The sequence below is a fragment of the Lagenorhynchus albirostris genome, chromosome 18, assembly GCF_949774975.1.
Source record: "Lagenorhynchus albirostris chromosome 18, mLagAlb1.1, whole genome shotgun sequence".
In the NCBI taxonomy this organism is placed as follows: Eukaryota; Metazoa; Chordata; class Mammalia; order Artiodactyla; family Delphinidae; genus Lagenorhynchus; species Lagenorhynchus albirostris.
In genome coordinates this window covers 21016888-21039493 of record NC_083112.1, presented here as the reverse complement: position 1 = coordinate 21039493, position 22606 = coordinate 21016888, and the positions used below count along the sequence as shown (strand labels likewise).

General features: G+C 47.6%; 1 protein-coding gene across 1 annotated transcript; it reads left to right on the top strand.

The window, feature by feature from the left end:
• The first annotated feature begins 2055 nt into the window (after positions 1-2055).
• Positions 2056-14216, top strand: CBY2 (chibby family member 2). The gene is given in 4 exon segments (XM_060129428.1): positions 2056-2130; positions 12860-12925; positions 12927-13285; positions 13430-14216. Coding segments are annotated over 4 exon segments (1287 nt in total).
• Positions 14217-22606: the final 8390 nt, after the last annotated feature.

Genomic DNA, 22606 nt, shown 5'->3' with positions numbered 1-22606 from the left:
TCAATGAATGAATGGATAAAGAAATAAAATGTGTGGTATATAAACACGAAGAAATATTATGCAGCTTAAAAAAGGAGATCCTGTCACATGCCCCCAAATGGAGGTTTTTTGAGGACATGATGCTAAAGTAAGCCAGTCACAAAAGGACAAATACTATATGATTCCACTCATATGAGGTATCTAAAGAGGTCAAAATCATAGAAATAGCAAATGGAAAGGTGGTTTCCCAGGGCTGGGGGGTAGGTGGGAGAGGAGGTAGTGTTTAATGGTCATAGAGTTTCAGTTTTGCAAGATGAAAAAGTTCTAGAGATACATTGCACAGCAATGTGGATGTACTTGACACTCCTGGACTGTATACTCAAAAATGTTTAAGATGGAAAAAAAATTTTTTTAAATAAATTTATTTATTTATTTACTTATTTTTGACTGCGTTGGGTCTCGTTGATGCGTGCGGGCTTTCTCTAGTTGCGGCGAGCAGGGGCTACCCTTCATTGTGGTGCGCAGGTTTCTCATTGCAGTGGCTTCTCTTGTTGCAGAGCACGGGCTCTAGGCACGTGGGCTTCAGTAGTTGTGGCATGTGGGCTCAGTAGTTGTGGCACATGGGCTTAGTTGCTCCGTGGCATGTGGGATCTTCCTGGACCAGGGCTCGAACCCGTGTCCCCTGCATTGGCAGGCGGATTCTTAACCACTGCACTACCAGGGAAGTCCCTAAGATGGAAAATTTAATGTTATGTGTTTGTAACCACAATTAAGAAATAAAATAAAAATTAAAAAAGAATTCTAGGAGAAGTTCCCATTGAAAATGAGAAATTCTTTGATAATGTGATTAATTACTTTCTTGGTTTTTACACATGTATGTCCTTGATTTTTTTGTACATTGGATTTTCTTAAAGCGAGGCTTGCATGTAACCTGGGTGCGGGAGCTTCTGGTGGGTTGTTACAGCGACCCTACCCTGGTCCACCACTTCTTTCCCTGCATGTGGCATAATAGTGTGGGGTTGGAGTTCCCCGCCTAATGGGAGACTTAAGGTACATAGGAGGGCTCCCACTGACAGCCTCTAGAGGCAAATGATTTGACGGAATTGAGGCCAGGGGACTAGGCTGTCCCTTTCGTGAAGCCCAGGTGTCAGCAGTTTCTACATGTGGTCTAATAAAAATATACGTTTGGTCTTTGTTCCCAGTTCCTGGCACAGAGTAACTTAAAACCCGTGGAATTTCTTGAGTGATAGGTGTATCTTTTATTATTCAATCACCAAAGGCCAATGAAATAATCAGTCATGACCATATAATGAAACCTCCATAAAAACCTCTAGACGACAGGGTTTGGAGAGCGTCCGAGTTGGGGAGCACGTGAAGATGCAGGGAGGGTGGTGTGCCCTGCTGGGTATGGAAGCTCTGCCTCCCTCTCCCCTCATACCTTGCCTTAAGCATCTTTTCCATTTGACTGTTCCTGAGCTGTATGTTTCATTAAAAAAAACAAAACCCAAAACCTGTATTTGTAAGTAAAGTGTTTTCCTGAGTTCTTTGAGCTCTTCTAGCAAATCAGCAAAACTGCGAGCCTCTGATTTATAGCTGGTTAGTTAGAAGTACTGGTGGCCCAAGACATGCCTGGCATCTGAAGTGGGAGCAGTTTTGTGGGACTGAGCCCTTTAACTTGTGGAATCTGGCGCCAACTCCAGGTGGGGTGTGTCAGAATTGAAGTATAGGACGTCCAGTTGGTGTCAGAGAACTGAAGAATAGATTGGTATCAAAAAACATCTCAGACTACATTCTTTCTCTTGGTCTGGGTTTCTTCCTTCTTGAGTAATCCAAGTAGAAGATGCCGCCCCTGGAGAGAGGATAGGGGTCTCGGCCCAGCCTGGCAGTGGGGATGTAAATGTCAGCCAGGATGACCAAACAGGGGGCCCGTGTTTGGGCTATTGTGTGTCACACCGACCTTGACCGGCCATGTGGACACAACCAGGGTGAGCTCTTGCTGACCATCAGATGCCTCATTCCCACCTGTGATGCTCAGAGAGAGACCATGAGCCATGAAAGACATCATATTGTTTTGTGATGTCACCCCTGGAATGTTCTGAGTGTTTTGGTGACCAACTTCTGCATAGGACCTACACCTGGCACCTAACATTGGTATGGCTTTTTACTTGAGATAGAAATAATAATTTTAGAAAAGGTAGTAGGTATCGGTATCTCTGCTCCACACACTTTCAGAAAGCTTTTCCATCAACTGTAATACCTGTCTTAATTTCTGTTCAGAGACTGATAAAGCATCGTATCAGATATCATCTTCACATTCTTTCAGACTCAGATTTTCATAACGTACATAATTAACAAGAGGGGATAAGTGAGTAGTAAAAAGTCCTCTGTTTTTCAGGTGAGAAGTTGAGGTCCAGAGGATGGGCTGGGAAGCAGAAGTCTACTTATTTCCTCTTTTCCACAGCACTTGAGGCCAAATTTTACAAGAAAAAGAGATACCAGATCTGAAAGCCTAGAAATTCCAATCAGTGTGGTCCTACCTCAGGCAGGGATAATCACAGAAGGATGCAACCTCTCAGTTTTAGCCAGAATAGCCCTCCTCTGTCAAAACTCTAGCAGGATGTCATAGAAGGAGCAGAGTAGTCAGGGCCTCAGATTCTAGTTCTAGGTCAGCCGCCAGCCAGCTGTGTCCCTGGGGGAGGCCACTTAGTCACTCAGCGTCTTGGGTTTCTCATCCCTTGAATGAGCGGGGTGGGTTAGGTGATCTGGGAAGACCTTCCAGCCCTACCACTTGAAGTTTCTGTGACTCTCGGAAATAAGCCAATTTTCTCAAAATTACATCTTTTGGTGCTTGCTGTTGTACAACTACTCTGGATTTATGGGGGCAGAATTAGAACTGAGACTTGCAGTCAAAAGCATACGACTGAATCCATGAACCTAGGATGTGGGCTGAGGGGTACAGGGTCATGCGGAGGGGTCAAGAGAATGAAGGCCTGCTGTATACCAAAGACAGAGAGAGTGTAAGAGGGGTGGGCCTGGGGGGTTCAGAATGGAGGCCAATGAACGGATGACAGGCTGGGTTTCCTGGGAGGGGTCCTCCTGATTGGATTGTTCCTACTGCTGTGTCACAAAGGGGGCAGCCTTGCTTCTCCAGAGTCACCCAAGGCCCTCTTGGAGGATCATGGTGGTGCAACCAGAGGGTCTGAAATGTAGAGTGGAGGAATCCAGTGCAGAGGTAACTATCTGAAAGCTCTGTCCAGGGACGTGTAGGAACAGGATTGATCGCCAGTGGGCATCCTGGGATCTTGGAGAGCATGAAATTAGAGGACACCTGCTGCCTGGGCACATGGGCAGATGTGTCTCATGGGTATACCTGCCAAGGGGGCACAAGTCCTGCGGCAGGTTCCAGACACCCGGCAGGGTACTCTAGGCTGATGCTTGGGTTGAAGGGGGCATCTATAAGTTTAGATGATCTGAACTGGGCCATCACTAGAGCTGTGAGAGGGACCAGTGTGCTGACTGGACCTCCCCAAATGAGGACTTCTCTGGCGGTCCAGTGGTTAAGACTCTGCACGTCCACTGCAGAGGGCACAGGTTCGATCCCTGGTCGGGGAACTGAGATCCCGCATGCTGCATGGTGTGGGGAACTGAGATCCCGCATGCTGCATGGTGTGGCCAAACAAACAAACAAAAACAAAACAAAACAAAAAACAAGGGGAGGAAGGGAGATTGAGCCCTGATTTGATCATGTGGCGGCACTGGGCCGTGCAGTGCGAGGGAGAGATTGTATAGGAACGGGAACTGGGAACCCTAGGAAGCCCCACTAGTAATGTCAGAGCTGGAGTTAAAGGCTTGAAGCCAGGTCAGTGCCCACTTCCTCTGCTATGCCGCAAGCTGGGCACATGCCACCTGCTTCTTCCCTTGCTCTGAAGAGATGGTGCCTCTTCTCCGCCCATCCTCACCGCCTACCGTGAGCTCCCTGCGTGTATCTGCCACAGTCTGCTTCGTTTGGAGGCTGAGCCCATTCCTTTGGGAAGGGGATTGCAGCAGCAGCTCTGTGTCTCCAGAAAGTGCCTCTGGCCTCCCAGCTCCCAGCCATGCCTGGCGCTTCTCCTTTCCATCGCACATGCCTATGGTTCGCTATTTGTTTCACCCTTAGGTCTTTGCAGGTCTTATTGATTTCCAGTTTTTCTCCCTCACATTAAACATTTGTGTTTTCTGGTCTATTTCCCTCCAACACATTAACTCGCCAGCCATCGATGTTACTTCCTGCCCAAGCTGTCTGCCCTCCTGGTTCCTTTTGTGCATAATGATTCAGTTCTCGCCAGCATTCCCATGTCCCCAGTGAGCGCTATCTGTGAGTTTCATAAAGGCACTGTTTCCTGTGAGATCATTAATGAAGGACCTATACCAGGTCAGAATGAGCTCCCACAGCACCCTCCAGGGCCCCCCTCATCCCTCGCTGTTGCCTTTTCTCAGTCCCCTTTGTTTGGGTTTGTTCTTCAGAAGCTATGGAATCCACCAACAATGCCTGTATCTCTACCAATTTGAATAAGTGTTAGGAGGAAGATTTCAGAAGATTGTGCGTTAAACAATTAGCTGAAACTACCAGATACATGACAGACAACATCTTCACCCTCTTTGCTGTTAGTGTTATGATTCTATCAAAATCAGTCACACTGACCCGTGAATTATCCTCTTACCTGTTCGCATTTCTTAAAACCAACGTTGACTTTCTCATGGTGCTCGGAATGGAGTTAATTTAAAAATATGATAATGAGACACTCAGCCTTGTCAACCTGGTCTGAAAATTAGTGGCGGATCTGGCTTTTCCTTCCAGCATCCTGGGCCTCTCAGCTTCACATGTTTGAAAAGTAACCCCAGATGGTTGAATGTTCTCTGACCGTAACCCTCAGTAATGCTGGCAAAGTAGGGCTTTAAAAATCTTGGTCAACAGGCTTGACGTCTGCTGGGAGCATTTGGACGTCTCTTCTGGTCTGTGGTAGCCGTACTTCTCCAGGAGTGGAGAGAACCTCTGTGCATGTCAGCTAAACTGGCTAGTCATTGTCTAGCCCTGTTGCCGAACTATTTAGATGGGAGGCCAGCAGCCCCAGAAATTCCAGCCCAGAAGGTCCCCCTCAGAGTCCTGGTCCTTAGACACCCCTTAGCATCAGAGAGAGACTTTGGTCTTATCACCTCTCCTTTGCCTTTGCCCTGCCCGCCCTTCCACTGGCTTTTCCTCCTCCACGGTCTCCACTTGCCACGCACAAGGCTGGTGATCTGACAGAAGCACATAGTTGGTGATTTCATGCATTTTCCTTCTAGGACCAAATGCATTTAAAAAGGAGATGCCACGGCTTCCCGGGTGGCTCAGTGGTTGAGAGTCTGCCTGCTAATGCAGGGGATACGGGTTCGAGCCCTGGTCTGGGAAGATCCCACATGCCGCCGAGCAACTAGGCCCGTGCGCCACAACTACTGAGCCTGCGCGTCTGGAGCCTGTGCTCCGCAACGGGAGAGGCTGTGACAATGAGAGGCCCACAAAAAAAGGAGATGCCAGGGAGAAGGCCAGGCCTGATGTTAAGGACGGATTCCCAACCATCGGTGGGATTCAGGCACCGATGAGGGAGATGTTGGTGCCCAGGGCCCTTCCTGGATCCTCAGCACTAATGCATCTTACTTAGGTCACAATTGGAGCACATTGCCCCTGAGGGCAGCGTCTCTTGGTCACCTTCCTAACAAAGCCAGATGCGAGGTGTGATGAGCGCCATGGCCATTTGTCTTCCCCTCCTGCAGCCTTTCTCATATCCTGTTCTTTCATGAGGAAGCCCCCCTCTTCCTCTCCCACCTACTGGGTCTGCGTCCACATGTGAGGGCATTTCCCACAGGTCAAGGAAGAGACCATCCTTTCCTTCATGGGGAAACCAGGCCAGGCTTCTCTGGGGGCTTGAATCAGCCTGCTGTAGACTCCGCCTCCTAGGCTGAAGAGAACTTTCGGGGGTGTTCCAGGCGCTTTTTCTTGGCCCAGACCTCGTGGTGGGGCTCAACGACACCAAGGACAGATTAGTTTAGCCCATGAAACCAACCCAGCGATACCACTGGTTGAGGAGACCCACCAAGAAGGAGCTGGCTTCAGACATTGGCTAAGGGGGCCTGGGATGTTTTACCTCGAGGGTTTGCTTATCAGATGCTCACTTTTTGCAAAGTCCTTTTGTAAAGAAATACATTCAGCATTTGCTAGAGTGTTTTGGGCCAGGAACGTTTAAGCTTTACTAGTAGAGCTGGCCATCTGTTTGGTCTTTTTAAAAATCTTTTGGCTCCGCGGCATGTGGGATGTTAATTCCCCGAGCAGGGATCGAACCCACGCCCCCTGCATTGGAAGTGAGGAGTCTTAACCACTGGGCCGCCCGGGAAGCCCCTGTTTGGTCTTTATGACAGCTTACCGACCACTTTCTTAGCGTCTCACACCACCACCAGGAACAGGGCAGAGCAGCTACATGGGGGTTCATTTTAGAGGTGACATTCAGAGAAGTTAAGCGACTTTCACAAGAGCAGTCAAAGATGGGACTTTTAAGCCCAAAGCTACTGGGAATTTAAGACCTCTAGTCTCATTGGATTATAGGTTCAAGATGGCAGTGTGGACCACCAGCATGCTTGTGTGCAGAGGACGGCTTCCTTTAGGGACTGTGTAGAGAGACATGGGGAAAACCCCATGATGTAACAGCTCTGCAGTTTAAAAATGTGAATTGAAATGTGGATACGGCTTTCCTAAATAGACTAAACATATTAAGGTAAACAAAATCACCACTTTTGAGGGCCCAAAATAGTATAATGTTAACAGTTTTGTGTAGTTCAATCTGATATCTCCTCCTTACCTTTCAGTGCACTTTGGTTGATTAGTGCATTGGCAAGGACTCATCACACCACCAGTGTATGTGAAATGTGTTGTTCTAACTTCCAGGACTAGGGATGTCAAAAAAAGTAAGGGACGGGTCACTGTGCTCAGATAATTACAATTTATTCATCTGGGGACAAGATGGGACAAGACGTATGATAATCACTGCAAAGGAATGATATCAACACACATGCAAAATAAAATATCTGGGCATTATGAAGAGCTAGAATGAGCCTGCAGTTTGGAGTCAGATATCCTGGTTTTAAACCCTTGCTGGCTATGTGATCTTTGGTGGAACCATGGTAGCTCTTTTCAGTAAGATATTACTTATGACTATGGAAATCCGTTAGCATATCATCACATAATAGTCATTCAGTGTTACTTCCTTTTCCTTGCTCTATACAATCGAAGGAAATGCTAAGCAACTTCTTTTCTGAATTCACAGTAACCATTCTTGCATGTCTGTAGCTCTCTATAAACAAAGAAGATGTCACATATTCTCCTTTTATTTTTGAACTCTACAACAAAGCATCTGAAATAAATAGGGCAGATGTTAGTAAAACTGCTGTGGATGGTTGCACAGGTTGTGCACTGCAACACCAGTTGTGAATGGCACCCTCTAGAGCTGGGCATTGTATAGCCTGCACGAACATAGGGGGTGGCTCTGAATCATGCCAGCATCCACATTTTCTAGTTATGGAAACGGAGGCAGAGAAATTAAGTGATTTTGTAAAGGCTATGCGCTCATACAGCACAGACCCAGGACCCTTTTCAGTTTTATGATGTCCAGTCCCCTGTTCCCCATACTGTAGTGCCAGAATTAATGCTTGCTGCACGTCAACCTCCCTCACTTACCCCAAGAAATAATGGTTGCTATGCACTGATTTTCAAATTGATTGGAAGTTCCCTGAGAACAGACGCCAAGTTAATGTTAGTTGATTCATTGACATAAATGTGATTTGGTGCAAGAATGTTTAGAGTGGGAATAGATTAGGGTGAGAAGTTTTCACAAGGCCAAGAAAGAGATTTCCTTGGAGGACTAATAAGTCCAGCTAGGTCTGATTGGAATCAGGGAAATATGGGAAAGAAAGAATTTGTCTTGCCTCAATCCCTTCCCAAAGTTTAAGCACGATTCTTGGTGTATCTGAAATCGTGTATATTTAGTATTTCCCCTTAGATGGTCTCATTTTCAGAAAAAGAAAAGATGCTGCTCTACTTTAGCTTCATCTAAATCCTATCCATAGGATTGTGGGTTTGATAAAATAGGTATATTTTCCCAATACCCATTAAAATAAATATATGACTATTAAAAATTTTACAGTATTTAAGTGTTTTATCTAAGAAACTAGGCCATGAGGCAGTGCTGGACTTGGCCACCTTCTGGGTCCTGTCTGGGGATAAGAGGAAGGATAGAAGGACTTAGTCATAAGAGGAGCGTTTGGTCTCTTGGTTAAGGAGGTAAAGGAGACCTATCAGTCCATCAGTATTTTCTGGATTAGGTGCATGGGCACGGAACAGAGACAGCGCAGGACTTGCTTGGAAAGTGTTGGTCATTTAAGGGAGGGGACACGAAGTCAGCTAGGTTGATAAAAGAGGACTGCTGGGGCCATAGTGCTGCCAGTTTATAAACATGGATCCCTTCGACCAGAGGAAGTTAGACAAGAGGATATTAGAGATAATGCTACTGACCCTTCATTATACAGAAGTGGAAACCAAGGTCAGAGGGTTAGAGGATGTAACCGAGGTCACCCAATCGCATGCGTAAGGACAAGGGCCCAAATACCCAAATTGTCTATATAGCTAGGGATCCGCCACCCACATGTTAAGTTTTTCTTTAGTGCCTTTATGTTGAGGGGATAGTTGAAAATCCCTTGGGTACCCAGTTCAGGATATGGATATAAAATAAAGGCAGCTGACTGAGTAGGGTGATTTAAAGGCCATCAAGGATACTATGAACAGGTATAAAGCACCAGAGGTTTCTCTTTGGTTGTTCACCTGGATCAGGGAGACTATCTTTCTGATAGAAATAAATCATAAAAAAGAAATGAGAGGGCTTCCCTGGTGGCGCAGTGGTTGAGAGTCCGCCTGCCGATACAGGGGATGCGGGTTCGTGCCCCAGTCCGGGAAGATCCCACATGCCGCGGAGCGGCTGGGCCCGTGAGCCATGACCGCTGAGCCTGCACGTCCTGAGCCTGTGTTCCGCAACGGGAGAGGCCAGAACAGTGAGAGGTCCGTGTACCGCAAAAAAAAAAAAAAAAAAAAAAAAAAGAAATGAGAGAGTTGGGGAAATCTGAATCAGTATTTGTTGATATTAAGGAATCATTGTTAAATTTTAAAGGGAAGATAATGGTATTGTGGTTTTGTTAAAAAAATACGCATTGATGTATTTATGGATAAAACAGCACAGTGGGGCTTCCCTGGTGGCGCGGTGGTTGGGAGTCCGCCTGCCGATGCAGGGGACACGGGTTCGTGCCCTGGTCCGGGAAGATCCCACATGCCGCGGAGCGGCTGGGCCCGTGAGCCATGGTCGCTGAGCCTGCGCGTCCGGAGCCCGTGCTCCACAACGGGAGAGGCCGCAGCGGTGAGAGGCCCGCGTACGGCAAAAAATCAAAAACAAACAAACAAACAAACAAACCTAAAAAAACCCCCAAAACAGCACAGTGTCTATACTTTGCTTTGAAATAACCCAGCGGCAGGGGAGTGGTTCTGGAATTGGATGAAGGTATAGATGAAGCAGGTGTGGCCTTGATTTGATAACTGCCGAAGCTGGGTACATGGAAATTTATTAGACTATCATCTCTCTTTTTGTGTATGTTTGAAATTTTCCATAATAGAAAGTCCCCAAGTAGTGAAAGTGCTTTGCTTAATTCGTGGAGATTTCCTACATGTGTGCTTCACATATATAAGTTCAGGGAGCCAGAACTGGATTTGTGACTTACTGAGTGAACTGGTGCTGGTTATTTAACTTCTCTGAGTTTTAGTTTCTCAATCTGTAAAATGGGAATAATAACACCTTATTAAATCAGTGCTGTGAAGATTAAATGAATTCAGTAGCGCAAAACTTCTTCCCTTTCTTTCTCTTGATGGGTATACCCATCATGGATTAAAACTACATTTTCCATAGCAACATCTTCAAGAGCCGGATATTACTGCTGAGACGGATTCCTGTAGTGCTTCATCCTTGGAGGATGAAGAGGACCTCTCAAGATTTACTCCTTATTGACCTTGGCTAATCTTCCCAGTCTGGGATCAAAGCACCTTAAATGTATAAGGAAACGGTCTGGGCTCTTCACAATGGGGTTCATTCTGATCACAGGTTCAGCCACAAGAGCCATTGTGCTTCTCCCATTGAGAAGGATGATAACCATGGAGGCTGGATTTATTTAAAATGAATAAGGTTCTGATTGCAGAATGTCCCTGCACCTTTGCTCTCTGGAAGATTAAGCACAACCTTACAAAGTTAATGACGTGCTTATTGGAAAGTTAATAGCATAGAATCATGCCTTCTATTTATCTAGCTCTTTGGGTCTTAAAGAATTCTAACCAACTTTATACGCTGTACAAATTATGTATCTCTATATGCCTATATATATAATGTGAATAACCTGACTTGTTTTCTATCTTCTCTATCTGTAAAATTTTGAAAATAACCTAAGAAACGAGAAATTAATATTTGGAGAGCCTTGCAGTGTACTTGGATGAAATGCTTTTGGTGTATTTAGAAGCAGCTCTCATGATCTTATTTTTATTTAAATTCATTGCTGCAATTGTTACCTTTTCTCCAGGATACATCCCACTTGTTCACTGCTTTTTGAATTCATCTCAGAATTCCTCCATTAGTGAAATCTCCTTTTCTTGGTAACAATACCTTACATTTACATTTCTTACATTTCTGTGGCACCTGGCAGTTTTAAAAACACTTTTGCATTCATTATCTCATTTAATCCTCACAACGGTGTTGTGAACTAAGCAGGGCACGTGTTATTATTTCCATTTGACAGGTACAGTTTGCTGACTTTCAGTGTTGGAAGGTGGTGCCTTTAAGGTCACAGAGTCTGACTCTCTTTCGTACTAGTGAAAATCTGGGTCTCAGAGAGGGTGAGAGCTCTCTAGTTCCACGCTGCCCATCAGCAACAGAACCGGGATGAGCATCTGTGTGACCCCAGTCTTGACCCCTTGGCCTTCAGCCCTGGTGTAACCCTCACCTGAGCAAACTGCATTCTACCTGGCTCAGAGCAGTTCTGACCACCGGAAGCCAGAATCACCGGAGGGAGCTGGTTAGAAATACAGATGGATGAGTGAATGAGTGAATGAGTCTTGTAAGTAAAGGCTCCAAAATGTGCATTTAAAACGCACTCAGCTTATCTTCTGTATTGAGGAGTGTGGCAGTGGTTTGCTGGGTTTAAGCTCTGTGGCTCCGATCCTCTTTTTATGTGGTGGTTTTGGGGTGCGTGGCCACCATCATGAATTCCTCTGTATGCATTCCCTGGTATCCTTTGATGTCTTCACTGCCACACGTTGAACTCCCATTGCTCGGTGATATGTCTGTGATGGTGCCCTTCCTTTCCAAAATTATCAGCTGGACTCTGTTTTAAGCTTAGCACCATGTTGGCTGGTGTTAAAGGGGCTGTGGCACTTACCAGTAGCACTGCCATTTGGGACAATGTGAGTGGCTGTTGGGTGATGCCAATTGTGGGTACACATCTACAGCTCCGGTGGCTGGAGAACAGTGTTTATTCTTCCTCTAGGGTGACAGAAGTGTGCGAGAACCCGTGCTTAGTGCTTTCACACATTACCTCTTTTATCCTAAAATATTTCTATGAGGCAAGGCAGTAGGTGCAGTTACCCCAATTTGAAAGCGTGGTAACTAAAGCTCACATAATTTGTCCATGTTCTTGTAACTAATCAAATAATGGGGCGAGGACTCAAACAGTTGGTTGATTCCAATATCAATGCCTTTATCCTCCATGATATATTCTTTTTTTTTTTTTTTTTTTTTTTGCGGTACGCGGGCCTCTCACTGTTGTGGCCTCTCCCGTTGCGGAGCACAGGCTCTGGACGCGCAGGCTCAGCGGCCATGGCTCACGGGTCCAGCCACTCTGCGGCATGTGGGATCTTCCCGGACCGGGGCACGAACCCACGTCCCCTGCATCGGCAGGCGGACTCTCAACCACTGCGCCACCAGGGAAGCCCCATGATATATTCTTGATTCTCATTATTCATGGATTCCATATTTGTGAATCTGCCTAAATTTTTTTCACTAAAATTAGTTTGCAGCCCCAAAATCAATACTTGTCTCACTTTCATGATTATTCATAGACATGCACAGAATGATGAAAAATTTGAGTTACCTGATGCACACATTTCCAGTTGGAGGTGCCTTCTTGTTTCAGCTCTCAGACTGTAAAAGTGTCCGTTTCACAGTTTATTTAGTGTCACTGTTTTCACACTCTTGTGCTTTTTGTTGGTGTTTCTCTGTCTAAATGGCCCTCAAGCATAGCGCTGCAGTGCTGTCTAGTCGTCTTAAGCACCAGAAAGCAGTGATGTGATGTGCCTTACAGAGAAAACACCTGCTAGGTAAGCTTCCTTCCCGCATGAGTCACAGTGCTGTTGACCGCAAGTTCAATGTAATGAATCAAAAGTACATTTAAAATAAGGTGTCTTTCAACAGCAGACAAAGTTATTTATTGATTGGATGAGGAAAATGTGACCAGAGGCTAGCAGGAACCTAACGCCGTGCGTCTCTTTGGAGCAATGGTACAGTAGTCGCGAATTGTGTGTTCGCGGGACTTTATAGAACCGCGAATAAGGAGGACCGATGTCATTTCCTCGCGAGGAACCCAAGAGACCAAGTGCAAAAGCGCCCTCTGTGGCCAGTCCAGACCTCCAGACTGGGTTTCTTGTGGGGTCTCCCGGCCTCTCATGTGGTCAGCCAGCCTCGGGTGCGTCAGCTCCTTCGCTAACTCTGGGCTTCCCTGTTCTCTCCCGCAGAGGGGTACAGCCGAGCTCTTCCCGAGGCTCCACAACTTGTACCCCACCCCGCGCTGGGCCAGGCAGGACCTCCCTGCCCAGGCTGAGCCGCCGGGCGGTCAGCCAGCACTCCTACCTGCCGAACCGCTTCCCCTCCGTGCCCCTGGACCCCATGGAAAGCCCCACCTCCCAGGCGGACCTGGAGCTGGACTACAACCCTCCCCGCGTGCAGCTCAGCAACGAGACGTTCGTCTTCCAGGACGGGCGGTGGGTGAGTGAGAACTGTCGCCTGCAGTCCCCCTACTTCTCCCCGTCCTCGTCCTTCCACCACAAGCTGCACCACAAGCGGCTGGCCAAGGAGTGCCTGCGGCAGGAGGAGAACAAGTCCCTGCACGCGGAGAACCAGTCCCTGCGCGCGGAGAACCAGTCCCTGCGCGCCGAGAACCAGTCCCTGCGCACGGAGAACCAGTCCCTGCGCGCCGAGAACCAGTCCCTGCGCACGGAGAACCAGTCCCTGCGCGCCGAGAACCAGTCCCTGCGCGCGGAGAACCAGTTCTTGCGCGCGGAAAACCGCACGCTCCGCGAGGAAAGCAAGATCCTGCAGGTCCTATGGGAGGTGCACCAGGCCGCGCTGGGCCGCGAGGACGGCCGGGCCTCCTCGCCACTGCTGCACAAGGACAACGCCTCGTCCCTGGAGGCGGCGAAGAAGGACCCGGACCTGCAGGTGCACGGCGGCCGGGAGAGCAGCACCCTGCAGCTCCTCCGGGAGGAGAACCGGGCCCTGCAGCAGCTGCTGGAGCAGAGAAAGGCCTACTGGGCCCAGCCGGACGAGAAGGCGGCCTCGACCGAGATCAAACCGGTCCCCTCGCCCCATGAGGCGCCCCACGGGCTGCTGCCGGACCAGGGCGTGGGCCTCTCCTCCCCCTTCGAGGAGCCCAAGGGCCCCCAGGCCCCGCAGGAGGACTCCAAGACGCTCCGGACCCTGCACGAGATGCTCAGCAACCTGTCGGGGCAGCCCAGGGAGGAGGTGGGCAAGGCGGGCCCGGGCCTGCCCGACGGCGGCCAGTCCCTGGAGCTGCTGCGGGAGATGAGCCAGGCGCTGCAGGCGCTGCAGAAGGAGAACCAGACCCTGCAGGCCCTCCGCGAGGAGAACCGGCTCCTGCAGGAGGAGAACCGGGCGCTGCACGTGCTGCGCGAGGAGCACCGCATTTTCCAGGAGAGCAAGGCGCTGTGGGAGAACAACAAGCTGAAGCTCCAGCAGAAGCTGGTCATCGACACGGTGACCGAGGTCACCGCCCGGATGGAGCTGCTCATCGAGGAGCTGTACGCCTTCATCCCGACCAAGAACAAAGACCCCAAGAAGCCCAGCAGGGTCTGAGGCTCCCCGTCCGAGCCGCACCGAAGCCCAGAGCTGGGCCACCAAACGGCATCGCCCGCCTTCCCGTGGTCGCTTCGCCCGCCTCCACCAGCTGGTGCCCGTGCAAGAGCAGAACGAGTGGCCTGGTCAACTCAGAGAAGCAATAAAGATGTGAGAAGGCGAGGGCCGCTAATCGCGTGTGCTGCTCTGCTTGCTTTCTCGTTTTTCTTTCTTTTGAGCACTTGCGGGCTCACGGCAAAATGGAGCAGAAAGTACAGAGATTTACCACATACCCTCTACCCCACACACCAACCCGCAGCCTCCCCGCTATCAACATCATCCGCCAGAGGGCGCACTTGTTACAACTGATGAACCTGCACTGACACATCATTATCACCCAAAGCCACGGTTCACATTAGGGTTCACTCTGGGTGGGTTCATTCTATGGGATGGAACAGAGTATATACAGAGTATATTCACGGCCCTAGAACTCCTTTGTGCTCTGCCTGTTCATCCTTCCCTGCCTCCCACCCCCGGCAACCACTGATCTTTTTACTATCCCCATGGTTTTGCCTTTTCTAGAGTGTCATATGGTTGGAATCATACAGTAGGCAGGCTTTTCAGCAGCAGGCATTTCAGTCTCCTCCATGTCTTTTCATGGCTTGATAGCTCGTTTCTTTTTAATGCTGAATGCTGTTCCCTTGTCTGAATTTACTGCAGTGTGTTTATCCATTCACCTACCGGAGGACTTCTCGGCTACTTCCAAGTTTTGGCAGTTACGAATCTGGCTTCCTTTTCTTCTTTTTTCTCTTGTCTCTTCCTTACCTCAGCCTTCATTATCATCTGCTTTTCATTTCCTCCCTTTTTCCTTCCTTGTTTTCCTCCCCTTTCTCCTGTCCTCCTTGCTCTCTCATCATCTGATGAGGTCATAGTGTGGAGGAGAGGATGCGGGAGTAGAGCCCACTCAAGGCCAGGACTTTTCACCTGGGCTGCTGGCGACACTGGGCTGGAAAGCTCTGTCTAGGGCTGTCCCGTGTGTTGTAGGATGTTTAGTAGAATCCCTGGCCTTTGCACTAGATGCCAGGAACAGCCACCTGGCCCCCAGCTGTGACAAGCAAGTGTTTCCAGGCTTTGTCAAATGGCCCCCGGGGGTGGGAGGTTAAAGCCCTGCCCCACTCCCAACACTGCTCTCAGAGAATCTTCCTGGAAACAACAGCCCTTGAAATGCTCTGAGGAAGTGAAGGTTTCCACGAGGGGAAGACAATCCTTTCGGGCAGATTCATGATCACACTCCAGCTTAAAGGATCTGAGAGGTCCTGCGATGAAGAAAACCGCTTATCTTCGGTGAACCCAGAATTGGCCAATTTTATCTGATCTTGAAATCTCTTTTTTTCTTTGAAATCTCTGTTTATGTGACTCTGCTGGTCACCCAGTTTGGGAAGGGGTGCCCTGTGCACTCCCGATGCCTAGACCTGCCTTCCTGTCCAGTAGAGGCTCAAGACTGGGTGTCCTGGGCCCCAATTCCCATTTCAAAGGCGGACATACTTTAGAACCAAGAGGTTGAAAGGTAACCTCAGGGGACTGCAGGAGGGAGGTGGACAGAGGTTCCCCAAAGTTCGCTGTGGAGTAGAGTCACCTCAGGGTCTTTGAAAAATACTGATGCCTGGACTCCACCCCCAGACGTTCTGACTTATATGGTCTTGGGTAGGACTGGACATCCGGAGGGTTAAAAGCTCTCTAGGTGGGTCCAATATGCAGCACAGCTGAGGAATCACCATGGTAAGGTGAGCTAAGACACCTGATTCTCAATAGGATGTTCCATTCTCTAGTCACGGGTATAAGTGAGTAGGTGCAGGTGAGGGAAAAGAGTTTACTCGCTTTGCTGATGGAAAACTAATTGTGACGGATGTGAGCTTGAGACTGGAATGTCCTTACTCCTAACCCATTGTTCACGCTGGCTCGATTTCTGAGCTGTGAGCAAATTCCAGAAGGTGAGCCAGAGGCAGCAGCCCACACCTGCAGAGCTCTTCGCCCATCACTTTTCACTTGATGTGACCACTGTGACCCTCGGCACCTGCACGGTAGGCATTTATTTATCGTTCCTCATAGGGCTCTGACACTAACATGCCACGTGATTTGCCAGTGGCTATAGCCAGCTAGGAAGAGCCGAACTGGGGCTTCAGCACAGACCTAATGGTGGTGGATCTCAGACTCCTATTAGATCACACCGCCAAGTAAACCTGGGCTCCAGAAAATGAAGTTTAACAATGGTGTTGGTGCCTGTTTTCCAGATTTAGGAACTCGAGTCTTATCCAGAATAGCATCAGAAATTCCAAATGAGGGAGAACAGAGTATTTCCTCTCTCCGGGTAGTGACAACATATCTGATCGTACACAAGGGTGGAAGGTGACTCTTGGGCATGCAGAGGCCACGTCATTTATTCCCCTGTTGCCACCAAAATCTGATAAATAGGAAGTTGCTGCTCATGGGCCTCTGGCCCTTTGCAGTTTTTCCCTTCTGAACTTGGTAAATGCATCAACTGGTCCCTGGTGCCAAAGAGGTTGGGGACCACTGCCATACTTCGTTTAAGTCAATGTAATAACCCCAGGGTGTAGGGCTTTTTTCATTTTCGTTTCTTGATGAAACCAAATAGATTTCTGTGATTCTAGGCAACTGGAAGGCACGCTGTCACCGTGTTTGTGTTACAAATATTTAACTTGGAGTAAGCTATCTAACAGCAGTCGGAGGGTTTCTTGCAAGCTGAGGGAGCTCGGAGGACTCAATACTATTTAACACTGTGAACTTTCTCTGTCACGCAGGATCTGAATGGGTGAAAAATTAGCAAGACCAACCATAAAATGTTATTTTTATGGAGTGGGGGAGCTTTACTTCAAAACAATGTTTCATTGTGTAGTGCAATCTGTCACAGATTAGCTAACATCCAGCGGCAGCTCACCTCTTGGAGAACAGAGTGAAATTCCATTCTTCGTGGAGAGCTTCCTTTAAGCATCTCTGCTCCTTTTCCAACTCTTTCTGTTGCCTCCGGGTCCACCCGGAAGTCCTTGTCTAACGGCCAAGTTTGTTTTCTCTATGCAAGTCAGGTCTTGGCTCCAAGCTTCTAGGGTTTGCCTTTAGAGAGCTAAGCACGCTGCCTCTCCTAGCCTCTCTCATGTGGCCCTTGGCTGGCCGGCTGGCGCTCTTGGTTGTTGGAATCAACCATAATCCTCCTCCTGAACTGCCTGAGTCCTGGCTGTCGGCCTATTTTGTGCTTGTAAATTGAGGGTCAGGCCAAATAGGGAACACTCACAACCTTAAACTAGTATTTAGTTCATGGAAACTAAAGAATTAGAACGAATATTTTCAATAGGAAAATCATCTGTGCAAGACTAATCCTTCGGCCGTAGGAATCAGAATCAAAACAATTGTGGAGAAAATCTGCTAGGCTTTTGTACGCTCAGATTCTGTTCTTGAACTCTTCCCTTTCCTAAGGACTTTTCATAAAGTGGAATGACCTCCACCTGCCTGTCGGGAATGCTTGCAGGAGCCAAGTGGTAGGTCGGGCAGCATGGGAAGCAGCTGGGAGCTGGGTGCGTTGGGGTAAGGCGTCTAATGGAGGAAGTTGGAGGGCCTCGTCAATAACCATCATTATGGGCTTCCCTGGTGGCACAGTGGTTGAGAGTCCGCCTGCCGATGCAGGGGACACGGGTTCGTGCCCTGGTCCGGGAAGATCCCACATTCCGCGGAGCGGCTGGGCCCGTGAGCCATGGCCGCTGAGCCTGCGCGTCCGGAGCCTGTGCTCCGCAACGGGAGGGGCCACAACAGTGAGAGGCCCGTGGCTGGCCAAAAAAAAAAAAAAGTAACCATCATTATAATGTCCCCTGAGTTGAATTTCTGAATCATCAGATGCGAAATGGCTTCCACCGAGAAACCAGTCAATGTTAGAATATTCTGGAAATGCCAAGAGCAGCTACTGGAAACTGCATTCTTTCTGTTCATAACATTGAGTCCCTGAGTTCTTTGCAGCACGTTTGTGCTTGGAGCTGCCCACCGCCCTCCTCATTCACATGCAAGTCGTCATCTTCAGCTTGAGCTCTTGTCAGTGTCTCTGGGTAAACAGTTCTTTCCAGATTCCTTACCCTCTTTGTTCATTCAAACAATGGCCTTTGTGACCAAAAACAAAGTTAGGAGCAGGTGACAGATTATTTTTAATGCTGTCAAGACACGTGGCTGTTTCATTTATGCCATGTTCTCCCTCCAAGCCCACCTTTATTCTTTGCAAATAGGGTGATTCAGAGCTCTCCTTTAGGAACCCTTGCACCGTGGGGAGACTAAGTCCCCCACGGTGCTAAACCCTTTTCAGAAATCGGTCAGTTGTCGCTCCGTAAACACTGTGAGGGATGGAACAGAACTTCCTGGTTGTCAGTTACTTTTCGTGGACCTATGGTCAGGTTGTCCTCACCTTTTCCCTTTCCTTCACTCATTCAGCCAGTTGTCAGGTCCTGCTGGTGTTACCTCCTAAATAGCCCTTGAATCCTACCTCTCTCTGTGCCCATGGGTGTAACCCTAGTCCCGGCCACCGTCATCTCCTGGGTGACTGCTCCAAGTCTGAGTTTATCTCCATGTGGCCAAGGTTACTTTCAGCCCATTCTTCATGTTGCAGCCAGACTGATTTTGTTATATATGTGAGCGTTATATTATTTCCTTATTTAAAATTCATCGCTAGCTTTCCACGGTCTTTAGGGTACAATAAAACTTTACTGTGGGTCTCTGGCTTAAGTGTGGATGCTACTTTGTAGTCTTCTGAATATACTGAATTCATTTAACACATCAGTGCTTCTCAGGGCCCCCAGTGGGCTCCTTCAGAATTCAACATCATTTCATCAAATGTCCGCTTCGTCTCTTGGAGGTTACATCCAGAGATGGGAGATTCCTTCTTCTGGGAAGGGCAGGCAGAGCTCTAGGGAAGATGTACTCAGGGTAGTGAGGAAGGATGGAGACACCTCTGTTGTCAGGTGTTGTAATGAATCTTTCCTGGCCATGATTGGGCCATCGGGTGTCAAAGCCCAATAGCCTCTCACCTTGCTCCTTTGTCCTTACTCCGAACAGCGATGCACCAGCAGCATGGACTTCAGAGTCAGACTTCTGGGTATCTGTCTCAGCTACCCCACTTACTGTGTGACTTTGGGCAAGCCTCTTAACCATTCTGTGTCATGGTTTCTTATTCTAGAGAAAACAGCAACACCTGCTATATCAGTTAACTCTTGTTGCATCATAAACCCATTCCAGAACTTAGTGGCTGCTGAAACACTTATTTAGTTAGGCTGGCTTCAGCTGGGCAGCAACTGAGCCCACTCGTGCCCCTGCGCTTGGCTGGCAGGTTGCTAGGTGGCTCTGCTTCCGGTGATTGACTGTCACTTACGGCCCTTTCGTTCTTCTGCATGTGGTCTCTCATCCTCCAGCAAGTTACCTCAAGTGAGGTCTCACAGCAGAGGCCCAAGAGAGAGAAAGCAGCAATGTGCAAGACCTCTTGAAGTCTAGGCTTGGGACTGGCCCATCCTTACTTCTACTTTGACCACTTCTACTTGACCACTTTCTATAGGCAAAAGCAAGTCACAAGGTCAGCCCAGATTCAAGGGATGGGCAATGCATTCCACCACTTGAGGACAAGAGCTGTGACAGGCGTGGAGGCAGGGAAGCATCTGGTTGGAGCTCCCAGTGCACTTCATCCACTATACTACGTTACAGGTTGTTGTGCGAATCAGGCGAGATAGTACATACAAAGTGCTTATTAGAACAGAGGCTAGTAGGGACTTCCCTGGTGGTCCAGTGGGTAAGACTCTGTGCTCCCAATGCAGGAGGCCTGGTTGGGGAACTAGATCCCACATGCGTGCTGCAACTGGGAGTCTGCATGCCATAACGAAGACCAGGTGCAGCCAAAGATAAATAAATAAATATTAAAAACATAAAAATTATAGCTACATTAAAAACAAGAACAGAGACTAGTATATTGTAAGCACTCAATATGTTTTACACATTACTATCATAATATTTTTTTGTGTGTATCTTTAAAAATATAGATAGAAATTAGGGCAATTCATAGAAAACTACCTCAAAGACTCTTGAGGATTTTTTAGTTCGTTTAGAATAATTTTTTTGTGGTCCTGGAAGAGCTGTGTCTAAAGTCAGCACCTGACCTCTTTACGCTCTTTTCTTTTTTAAAAAAATTATTTATTTATCTGCATCGGGTCTTTGTTGTGGCGCATGGGCTCTTCTTTGCAGCGCGCGGGATCTCTCTAGTTGTGGCGTGCGGGTTTTCTCTCTCTAGTTGTGGCGTGCAGGCTCTAGGGCGCGTGGGCTCTGTAGTTGTGATGCACAGGCTTAGTTGCCCCGCGGCATGTGGGCTCTTAGTTCCCCGACCAGGGATCGAACCCACGTCCCCTGCATTGGAAGGCAGATTCTTTACCGCTGGACCACCAGGGAGTCCCTTCTCCTTATGCTCTTAAACACAGATTTATTGTGAGGATTGAATAAATTAGTGTATACAAAATGATTAACTCGGTATCTGGAATGTAATAAACACTAAATGGTATCTATGATTATTATATTGTGGCAAGGTTAATGCTTTGGAAAAGAATCTGCCTTTTATACAGCCCCACTTCACTGCTAAAACAAACACAAGTTGGCATAAGCATGATGCTGAGAAATCTAATAGGTGATCAATGCCTGAAGTAGAAGCAGAACAAAGTGGAAATTTTCTCACATACACATAGGTAGAGAGAAAACATAATAATTCCCCATACCTCCATTATGCATCTTCTGTAGATCAATGGGTCTGTCTTCATTTACTCCCCAACTTTCTTTCTTTTTTTTTTTTCTTTTTTGGGTAGAGTGTTTTAATGCAAATCCCAGATGTCACATAAATGTTTCAGGATGTATCAGTGATAGACATTTTTAATATAATTACCATATTATAATCACACCTATCCAAATTAACCATAATTCCTGAATATCATCTAATATCCAGTCCATAATAAAATTTCTCCCATTGTCCGATCCAAACGAGATCCATACACTGCATTTGTTGTTATGTAAGAAACATAAGTTTGTTTTATAGGAGGAGAATCTTGTGCAGTTCTTGGAGCGTCCAGAATTGGCTAGTGTTATTCGAGGTCCAGCCTGCCAGGGACATGAAAAAGGCCTAATGGACCCAGGGTACATGTACCAGTGTTGGTTTTCGGAACTTTTTTCTGCATCTCCCAGGAAACATTGATGATGCCATTTGGTGTGTTTAAAGACACCCTGATTTAGAACTATTCAGAAATGTGCTCCCGAGAGCTATGACGTGATGAATCAATAATGCCTAAGTGACCTACTTGATTAATCTCAAGGTCATCTGAAAGATTTGAGACCCACACCATTATCTTGAGACCTGAAGTCTTGGGAAGAATGGAAGCAAAGAAGGTGACAGATGGCGAGCTGTCCCCAAGCTAAAGAGAGTTTAATATCAGGCTGTCACACAAGAAACCAAATTTCTTTTTTTTAAATTATTTTTTAATTGGAGTATAATTGCTTTACAATGTTGTGTTAGTTTCTGCTGTACAGCAAAGTGAATCAGCTATATGTATACATATATCCCCTCCCTCTTGCATCTCCCTCCCTCCCACCCTCCCTATCCCACCCCTCTAGGTGGTCACAAAGCACTGAGCTGATCTCCCTGTGCTATACAGCAGCTTCCCACTAGCTATCCGTTTTACACATGGTAGTGTATATATGTCAATGCTACTCTCTCAATTCGTCCCACCCTCTTTAAGGGTATTGGCTCTGGTAGTCAGATAGGACTTGGGGAAGGAAGAGAGGATGCCAAAAGCCCCCAGTATTTTCTTTGCCCGTCTGAAATAGGAAGTCTTAAAAAACAAGCCAGCAGGCCCTCTAGTTCTCTATGTGTGATGTGGTTAACGGGGAAAGATCTTAATCTTTTGGACAAAGTAGATTTATGTATTTACACAGTCATTCAATATCCAGGCTAGAAACCAGAAAGCTGCTCTAGACCATGTTTTCTCCCTCATTTCCTCCATGCAGTAAATCACCAAATTAGGCCGATTTTTCTTCCTTAATGTTTCTTGAACTTGTCCCTTTCTCTTTATCCATATGGCCACTGACCCAGCTCCTATCCTCATCAGCCTTTGCCTAATCTATTGTGGCCAGATCCTAAGTAAATCCAATTTCTGCACTGCAGCCGGCGTGAGCCATTTAAACTACAATTCTGACTGTGTAACAACCCCCCTTCAGAGCTTTTAATGAATCCTTATTTCTTTCAGTGGACCTTCCCCACCGGTATGCTGGGTTGGATTACGTGTGTATGGAAATACTGATCCCTTTGGCTCCAGGGGTGGCCCGGTTGTGAGCAGCCT